General features: G+C 32.6%; 1 protein-coding gene across 3 annotated transcripts in view; it reads left to right on the top strand.

Annotated features, from left to right (window-relative positions):
• The first annotated feature begins 357 nt into the window (after positions 1-357).
• The window catches only part of LOC113396260 (protein outspread-like), a 237,829-nt gene continuing 227,254 nt past the window's right edge, over positions 358-10,932 (top strand). For 2 of the 3 annotated variants that reach the window (XM_064215473.1, XM_064215472.1), the window contains exon 1: positions 358-874. In XM_064215473.1, coding sequence (XP_064071543.1) covers positions 758-874 — 117 coding nt within the window. In that variant the 5' untranslated portion in view covers positions 358-757. The remainder of the gene's footprint in view (positions 875-10,932) is intronic. The other variant, XM_064215474.1, reaches the window with a different exon arrangement.

Here is a 10,932-nt window from a genome sequence, read left to right as displayed (position 1 = left end):
CTCAGATTGAACCATGCTATGGGTTATTTTTGCACGTCATAGAAAAATTATAATATTAATTTACCTTATTCACTCAAATCTTGTGCAATTTTCACGTTCAACGACATCTGGTGATGATTTATTTAACTTCAACGACAAAAGGACGTATATTGAAATACAAACATAAGAAGATAGTATAATCATTTTCACAACAGATGGCAGTACTTATACTGAACAGTTAATGAATAGTGTAAAAGAGATAGTACGATAAAATTTGTATTAAATAGAATGAGATGCAAACTCAACTCACACAAACAAAATATGACCACACATTGGCATTTATTCTACAACATACGACAAGAAAAGAGAAGTTGTAAAACAACAACTCTGTTCGTTGCTGTGCTTGGTTTTCTATCAGATGTAAAATGGACGGGCGGTCGTGTTGCTGCGCGTTCGCTTGCTCCGCGTACTCGGTATAAAATCGATGTTTATTTTGACGTGAATTCGAATATTGTTTACGCGATTGTTCGACTTCTTCGGTGTTAAATTACCATAGAAGATTGTGTTGTGTTTGTGTTTTTTCTATGACGCTAGCGTTCACTTCACTTGCAGTGATTTTGCTGATAGCTCACTCACCGGTGGGTGCGCGCGTGATAAACTGCGTGTTCGGTATTTAAAAAAAAGGCGAATAATCGTCTAGTGTGGGTGTTTCACAGTACCACGATGCTGTGCACGGTGACATAGTGAACGTTGAATTTGACCCTGACCGCTGACAACCATGTCTGGTCGATCGGATTGCAGGAAATTTGCACCAAATATCTTTAATAAGAGCAAGTGCACTAATTGCTTCCGACAGAAGGAGGAGCACAGTGCTGAAGCTTTGGAATCTAATCGGGTAAGTTTTGTTTAAGTACCAAATATATTTGACTCAATCAAAAACACTAGGACGTGATACGTGTGTGGGTGTATACATCGAGTATATGTGTGCGTTGCCAATCCACTCTTCAGGTGTTGATCTAACGGACAACGGTCGTCAAGTTAAAAAAAAGCAAGACTGGCGTTTCATAATAGTGTTGTTTTAAGTAAGCCAAGTTTCAACAGTACTGACTAGATGCAAAAAAAAAAATTGTTGACAAAGGTTTTTTTTGGGTCCAAATGTTATACGCCTACCTCCATCTTTTTTATAAATACCTATATATATTATATAAGTAAGGTCTTTGTTAATTTATGATTATACAAACGTGCTATCAGTATCTGATAAGAGTGACGTAAATAGAATTAAATAATTTTATTTTAAAATGTCTTTATCGAATTTCTAGAAAATAATTACCTCCATCGTAAAATTAATTTTATTTTAAAAATCGATTGCATACCTAAATCATTATAAACATACAATGATGTTCAGGGAAAAAAATAAAAATGTGAATAAAAGATACAATATTTTATTTATTGTGTATATTATTGTAAGCTTTAACAAGTAACAGTGCAAGTCTAGACCCATTCATAGACACGTTTTAGCTCTAACTAGGACATTCAGCTGTATATAATTCTAAACATGATACGAAACAGATAATAAACATTACACTGAGGCTGAAAATTTTAAATTAAGAACAAAACTTTAAAAGAAGTTCATTGCTTGAATGCTTTAATCTTTGCACATTTAGATAGGGTCTATTCAATTTATATAAATTTTGAACCTTTGCTATCTAATATAAAACCTGTCTTAAATACCCGGATATTTAAGACAGCTATTATGGTTTCGTTGCGAGGTTGAAAGGTTCCGGCGAATTAGTAATTAAATATTCGTAGAAATTTGATCTCAGGTTTAATTGACGAAATTTCATTAATCTTTATTTGTAGTTCAATAAAAGAAAGTACTAAATTTAAATAGCAGCAATATTTAGGGTATACTTGTACGATTAATGTAATTTTGTAAATACTTTAACTTTGCTTTTGTGTTACCGAGTCGGAGAAACAGTGTGATAATTATAGTTTATGAGATATAATGACTATCGTAAAAAAAACGTTGTCAATCATGACTAAAGAATTAGAAAAGGTTTAAAATAATACAACTCTTGATGTAACATGTAATTTAAAAAAATACAACTGGGTGCAAATTACAGTACAAAAATAGATCTGTTCAGAAACGCATCCTGTACGATGCGCTCACGCAACGGGATCACGGGAAGGTGCGCACTGACCTTCCCGTGTCTTATAATAATATTAAATTCTAAACATTATTATGAAGTATTTCTAGGTGCTTAAATTATACTCTAGTCTATCTGTTATGTTTTTTTCGCTGTTTTTAGTTTGATATATATTTTTTTAATTTTACTATAGATTTTGACAACTTTGTTTTATAATTATATGCTAAAAGCAATAAGGCAAAGAGTTTGTCATTGTATTGATTTAACCTCTGCAAGTCCTTACGGTCACAAATATTTAAACGTAAATATTATACGAGATAGACATTTTTAAATTATTCTTTTTACTAATATTGCGCAAAATACAATGGATTTATCTTCATAATAGAGTTTTTGACAACTTAATTTCGACTTTAAGTAAATTTACTACGTACTATGACGAAATATATACTATATAAATATTCGCATCAATATATGCTAAAGTTTTAAAAGTAAATATTGATTTAGTGATTAATTTGTTATTTTAATAAATGTGAAATATATGTATTAAATAGTACATACCTGATAAATATATTTATAAATAAAAAACACCATTTGTCGTTTGAATGGATTGCAATGAAATAAAATGCAATTTATATTTACTTTACCTAAACGATAAAATACATTTGAAATGACCAACAAAATAGGACAGTTAAAATTATTATTATATTTAACACGGGGTCGAGGTAATCAGTTCTTCGTTATGACTACAATAATGAATGTTTTTTACATCTTTGTCAGTGTATAAGACAAAAATTATATAAGAATTTATGCAACAAGGTCGAAAATGTATGCATTATCGTGCTATTCGAATAATGAGATGTCTAGATGTTCACAATGGCCCTAAGTTTTATTTTATACAGAGAATATTAATAGTAGTTTTACTTATACATAAGTTTCATTAAATTATGGATATCTTTCGTTTGCAGGATGAAGATATACTGGCTAAATTTAAAGTAGGTATACTATATTAAATATACCACCGTGGCGTATCATAGACTTTATTCATATATTAGAGATGGGAAGGTACTTCAAGACTAAAGATTATCTATTAGAGGGACTATACCTAATGCGTTATAAACAAATTGAAACGACGTATTAGCTATGGTTTAGATATACTTAGACATATACTTAGACAATATATTATTATATTTTAGACGTTTGAAAAGTATCTGTTTGTTATAGAAGATTTCTTCGTCATAAAAAGTCGGATAAATAAGTCTTCTGTCTTCGACTGACAATTATCCGACCACAATGTTACGCACACGCGTGTTGCACCTGTTAAAACAATTTCAATTACTAGCGTCGGCACTACGTTTCGTTCATTAATATTATTTATAATAATTAAATAATTAAAGAAAAACCGGCATGCACCTTAAATTCTGTCAATAAAAATATAAAATTAGTTTTAAGAACTATCAAGTCAAATTAATCTTGTCTATGAAGTAGAATCTCACAGAATAAAACTACCTACAAAGAATTTTCTTAAAGTTTTTTTTCTTAGTAATCTGGTTAACCTCATTTGATATTGTTCGAGTTTCAAAATCATATTGACACAAAAAGAAATGCGATAACTCTTCTATATAGATACATACGTAACCCAATTGAGGCCCATATCACTTTGTAAACAAATAAAATAAGAGTTTTACAGATTAAGTTTTGATCGTAAGGGGGTCATAGGTTGAGATTTAAAAAACAAAACTGGTTTAGCTTAGTTTTTTAGTTTCCGATGGAGTAGAAAAAAGTCATATCTCAATTCAACTCAACTGCAGGATGGATGTTATGTGATTTTAAGTGCGTATGGTAATAACACAATTTTTATTATTTTAAAAATCTGTATGATGGCGAAATATCAGCGCATCAATAATTTCATTATCCTATAATGTGATGAATAATCCTTTTGTAGATTTAGCCGATATTTAAGGGATAGTCTACATACACTGTGACTGTCTGTCTGACTGTCTGTCTCCTAGTCAAAATACACTGTGTGCTTATATTTAAATGAAAAATGTATACAAAGAAATTTCAAAGATTGCAAGAACATTCCTAAGCAAAAATACTGTCTTTACGAATAGAATTAAGAATACAAGCTAATGTCCTGTTTTCTTCAAGTGGACAAATACATAATATACAAAGAATTAACACAAAACAACTCGATTTGGAATACGTGACAAGATGTCAAAGACAAGGCTAATCATGAACGAAGCAACACAACCGACACATTTTGAACCTTATCTCGCAGCACGCTAAGGATACAGAGGTTATCGTGTACTCGAAATGAGTACTATTTATAATAATACGGAAACGTCAGAACTTCAAATGGCGCGGTTCGAGCAATTATCTTGACAAATGCTTCGCTAACGAAGCAGGCTGACATGTTCCATATTTGATGCGCGCGCGCAAGGTGATGCGACCAATGAGAAGCTAACGATCGACACAATGAGCTCTTACTTCTTCACTAAATAGAATTGTTTTTTTTTTTAGTAATGTGCCGGTGAAAGTTTGCTTATTAAACAAATGTGTTAGCATTGATCACTTCATTATCATGTTTGAATACATGTTCAATGGATGTAGTGAGACTGATTTGACGGAACGACGTGTCAATTTTGCAAATGTGGTAATTTTTATATATCAAATCAAGAAATTTATTCAAATCTTATATATTAATAACGTAAGCCGATTTTTGTCCCAGTGATTATGGGGGGATAGCTGCACATAAAAAAATCGGTTATGGTCTCATTGTGAAGAGCTCCAGTCGTAGTTTATTAAAGAAAGAAAATTACAGGATTTGATAACAATTTAGTAAATCTAAATTGTTACGGCGCAATGGATGTATAATAAAAAAATAACAAACGTAAAAAAAATTAAAGTAATTTAAAAATATAAATTAAAATAAGTTTTCGACAAACTCCAATACTCACTTAACTAATGTATACTATTTGATATTAAACACTTAAAAGAGGTTTCATAATTTTGGCGCCAAATGTAGATAAGTGACGTGCAGTTTACAATGAAATGAAATAAAAACAAAATCTGTCATAGGTGTCGAAATTCCTAAAAAATCGCGGGAGGCCCACTAGTTTCTTATTAAGACTTGAGTTACTCGATTTCAAATCTGTATTTGATTTTTTATCTTGTAGCGTGTATATTACGTTTGATCTTGTTTATGAGCGTTGCATGCAGCGTGTATTCAGCGTGTATGCATGGTAATTTACAATTGGACATCTTTGTAATAGTTAGTTGAATGAAGAGTTAAACTTATGTGATAATTTAGTTTTTCCGCTTTCGTGTCTAGTAGTTTACCTTAGACGTTGTGTTTGTTTAAGAAAATTCAACTTTGTCGGAACAGGTTTAAGATGTTTTCGGTACAGCATGGCGCCGAACGAACCACATTTTTGCGGTTAATGCGTAAGCGCAAAACGCAAACATCCATTTAGTACTTTGACACACTTTTCGTGTTGTACATTTAAAACTTAATATAAATGCTCATTATTAGCATTTAGTAAGCGCTGATGGCCCTGCGTATTAAATGTTTACGACTTTAATAGTATACGGAGACTATTATTTGTACATCTTGACATACTTCAAGTCTATAGTAGTACGTTATAAAAGTTAGCCGACTAAATTAAAAAAAAAATAACACTCAATTCGAGCGCACCCGCTAATTCATTCTGTTCAAACTCGTGTTCTCTAAAAGGCGCCATAAATCTATCAGGCAAACAGCTAGGATTTACTCAACGTAAACATTTACTCTAAGCAACGACTCGACTGCGACAGAACCGCCGGTACAATTCTGGGTCGACTATGAAAAAACTTTAATACGAGCTGCCGGGTAACAATGACGCGGAGATGAAAATTAAAAAAGAATAAATGGACGATGCGTTCCATTGCTACATAGGTGGCTAGTCGAATTCGAACTTCAGACGAGTTACGCTGTCAACTTTTCTAGTCTCTTCGTATTAGAATAGAGGAGGGGACAGGGCTCAGTTAAGACTGGCCGGGTCAAACCCGTAGTGTAGTATAAAAAGGAGTGCGTGAGGAATGCGCCGGCGCGATCGCCAGGTGCAACGGCCGCACGCCCCGCCCCCGACTGGCATTTTTGTGCGCGCGCCTAATACGATATTAGTTTGGTAATCAAATTTTGCGCCTTCTCCTCTTTGGGGGTTGCTGAAACTGAAAGAGCGAGATGATCCTCTATGTTTTATCTTATCCATATATTAGTCATAGAACCAAATTTATAGTGCGGCACGCTAGCGTTTTATTGAAGCGAAATTTACACCAGATTATCTGACTCCAAATGGTGCGGACCGTTAACAATACAATGGGTTGCCAGCGAAATAATATAATGTGGGACGCTGAGACACCGCCAATGCGAACAATTAAAGTCGACACCTTATCACCCCGCTTGTGGCGACAGTCTAAATCCAACATTCCGTTGTTGCCCCTTTTTTGGGTAAATTGCCGTAACTTTGTTTATTTGTTAAACGTTTATCTGCAAAATCTATTCGTGACCTATAACCCGATAACCCGCAGATTACAAAAGGCAACTGCGTTCTGCGTTCAAGTCTGTATACATTACTATATTAGTATGCTTTGTCTCTCTCTAAAGTAGATTCTTTTGCTAATTTTTTTTCATCATCATCATTTTGGATTACTTATTAATTAAAAATAAAAACAAAGTTGAAAACGACTGATGAACCCGTACTTCTTAAGTATCGCATCTAATGGGTTTAGTTTAAATGGAGAGCACTTTTATTTTTGAATATCCATAAAACTCAACATTCCTCTTTAACAATACACAAACATCTACGGTATTAAAATTATTGATCAAAAAGAAAATCTTGTTCACTTAATCTTCCATCTTCCTTAAACTTCATTATTTGTCTTATTTTATTAAAACACTACCCGAAGTCACCATCTTGGTATTCCATTAAAATTCAGAAAAATTTAAACCAAATTTTGTTAAATATATATTTAAAGTGTCATGTTAAAGGTCAATCAGATAATTAAATCGCTTTAAACGTTGTACCTTATCAGAATAACCCTTCAACGATTTTATTACGGGTTCCAATACAAAAAGTGGCAATAAAATTTGTATTAAAGTTCATTGTTTAAATTTTACTCGTTTAATATTTTTAATCTGTTATTTTTTATATTAAGTAAATAAACAAGTCCGTAGACCGGAACGTCTAATGTGTAATATGATAGTGTTGTGCTTCGGTTTTCGTCGTTTATTTAAGCACGTTGTAAAGCAAACGTAACTCAACACTTGTTTGATGATGTGACTTCATTAGTCAGGAGAGGTTCCAGCGACTTGATTCCCATAGATTTTAAACTTTACTTTAGATTTTAGATTCACTTTTGTGAGGTCTTTATATTTTTGGGCGTTATCTTTTCAAAGTACACTTTAGGACAGAATTACTTTATAATAATGGCTATATTTATAATTTTTTCTTACATTTTTTCATTACTATCATAGCTTATCTACTTATGATGTCTGTTTATGATTGTCTTTAGAGATAAGTGTGACATAAAACAAAATGTTCTCACATTGAAACGAATGTTTACATTTTAAGGTTTTCCGTTCATGCGGTAAAGTTCATTCAATGTAACATTGCCGTGTTTGTTCAAGCTAAGAAGTGAAATATTACTTTCAAGTATGTAGTTCAAGGGTTTCTCAACATCGTCCGTAAGTCGGTAACTGACAGATAACCGAATAGCACACATTTTTACCTCGTTCCCGATGGTTTCACGACAAACTGACACTTTGACAGGTAGCTGTGAAAAAAGCGTTTGTTTACGGCTGCCTTGCTTTAACTTTTAGTTGTTTTTTCTAGTCCACAGATAAACCAAACACGATGATTGTTGGCCAAGCCCTTGGAAGATACAGTTAGCTTGCATTTTTCAGTCGAGGAACATAAGATTGAATGATTTACTCTCTATGTCACTTTTTATTTCGATTTATTCAAAAAAAAAAAACTCCTTATCCTGATAAACAATTCACAACAACAATCATTTCAGTACTCACCTAAATAGTACTCAATATTCTAAAAGCGTTAGTTCTATGTCTGAATCGTAACTTGTTCCGCCCTTTGTACGTTGTAATAAGGTATTTGACCTTTTGATGTCCTTAAGATAAGTTGATATGCAAAACCACATTGCGATGACGTAACACTCGTACCTTCAGAAAATTTAAAACATTGTTTATCTTGTAATAACTCTTATTAGGTAACTCACGTCTGAGAATCACTGTACAATCGTACTATGATGTAAAAGATAAGAATTAACAACAACGCTTAAGAATATAATAACGATATTTTTGTCTTCTTAATTCGTATGACTGTCAGTTGACACATATAATTATTGGTATGTTCACTGGATATAGTATTTCCCAAAGTATCTCAGTCATCAGATGCGCTGGAATCAAAATCTAATACTATTCGTCCTGAATTCACCGTCTCATCTCCTTGATCCGTATAATTGTTGGTACTGTCACTTAAAAAAACTTGTAATGTGTTACCGTAGCTAAGAACTTGTCTGATCTCCGCGGAACTAACAGGGCTACATGTTTTAGAATTATTTGCAAAGCATCACACTTTTATATCGTTTCCATGAATCATTGATGGGATCTGTTTATATTTATGTAAATAAGTTAACTTATATTGAGAGTTTCGTTTAACATGTCTCCTACCACCGTAACCTGTACTTGAGGAAAATAAATAATAATTACTAATAGTTCATTACGCATCGTTTTGATAATGATCGGTGACATTTCAAAAACAATTTATAATTATTAAACATAGACTAGACATCTCAGATCTTACGAAATTTTAAATAATGACATTAAGACATTTCATTGTGCGCATGCGCATCCCACATAACAACCTAATGATTGTCCTTTGTACTAAACTCATTCTTAGTCGTTGTATTGCGTTACACGATAGTAAATCTCGGACTATAATATATGCTTCAAATTAAAGTTTACGAGCCGCTCTGTCTGCGGACGAGCGATGTCACATATCAAATCCATGGAACCCGTTCCCACAACTGCACCTGTCAGATTAATGCTGGATATACGTCCGAACTGAAGGTAAACATTATTTTTTTCAAAATGCCGAGGCAAGAGCTTAAATATTTACTAAGTTCGAATCTGGGTAAGTTCCGTAATAAGTGAGGATTTAAGTTAAAGTTAGGTGTTTACATTTAAAAAAAAATGTTTTCAAAAAGATATATATAAGGAAATTAACAGTTTTTTTAAATTATTAATAGAATGATTATGAGAAGACTAGCAGCATTTTCTTGAATAGCAATCGTATTTATCTGGCCAGTGAATATACCGCCTGTCGCAACTAGAAGATATTTTTTATGCCGTCTTCTAAGTCCCAATTTTTGCCGTCATATAATTTGGAAGAATTTGAAAGCGGACTTGGACTCGTAATTATTTTTAGAAACCATATTACGCCTGTATTATGTGGAATTAACGCTAATGTGTAAATAGCTTTATCTGTTCAATGGGATTCCAGTCATTAACATGTTTTATTTACAAACGTTATCTAACAAATGTTTTATGAGTCATTATGCATCTATATATAAATATATATATGTGTGTATATTTATGTAGTAGAGATAGTGACGCGTAGATACGTAAATTAAAACATTACGAAAACTTCGTTTCTTAACCCAATATAAAAACGTCAATATGGCGGCGATAAAAAGGCGAATATAAACAAAGTGTGCAATATGTAAGTGCGTGTATTCATTTATGAGTTTATTTCGTTTTCGTGTTTTTTTTTAAATGTCAACTCTCTCCTGTCCCACGTTAATGTCTGATAATCTGTTTCTTCAAATACCGACACGAAATTTCAATGTTGGTTTTTAAGATAATAGAAATAAAGTCCCGAACGGAATTTTCAGAATGTTCCATAATTTGAATTAAGAACATGACAGGCTTGGTTTTTATCGTTATATTGTTTTTTGTTTTCTCTGCGTTCACTACTGCGAAGATGGAATAGTTGATTGGATTTGTGTAATAAATATATTACATTTAAAAAGCGAACACGATTAAAATATCTGTTTTATTCAAATCAATAAATATGGTTTCGCTTTTTAAATTACATATAATAAAGTTATAACAAGAACTTCAATGGCCGTCGCCACCATCCGGTTAACACATACCGTTAAAATATAAATCCAACATAAAACTTGTAATTTCGTATGGGCATTTATGTCGACCATAATTTTGTCTCGAGATCCAATTAATAACTGAGTGTAATGCAGGCTTCAATTAATGAGATGAGATTTAAGCTACATATTGTAAATCCCATCTAATTTAATGGTGGTATACCTAGCTTCTTAAATATCCTCAAGATAGCTCTGCTCGATCGTTCAGAAATTTTAGTCACGATTTATTCTGATTGCTTTATGGTCTTCAAAATATTATGTATCAGCTGTTACGAGTGACTTGAATTAAATATTATATGTAAGTCTCAGATCTAAGTTGATAGAAAATATTCAAATTTATTCTGGCAGGACATTTATTTTTAGTTCGTTAAGTTATGGTTCAGTCGCATCAATATTTTCAAGTTAACTTTATTTCCTGATTTAACACAGAAGACAAAAAAAGTACCTACAATGCGTTTATTCGCGCCTTATGCAATGGTACAGAAAATTACATACAATTAATACTGGAACGTACGCGTCTCCCCGGCGCCGTTCGCTACTTCTAAGCCATCAGAATGTTTAATTAAACCGCTATTTACAACTAACTAGT

This window comes from Vanessa tameamea, chromosome 8, assembly GCF_037043105.1.
Source record: "Vanessa tameamea isolate UH-Manoa-2023 chromosome 8, ilVanTame1 primary haplotype, whole genome shotgun sequence".
Taxonomy (NCBI): Eukaryota; Metazoa; Arthropoda; class Insecta; order Lepidoptera; family Nymphalidae; genus Vanessa; species Vanessa tameamea.
This window is presented reverse-complemented; position numbering and strand designations above follow the sequence as displayed.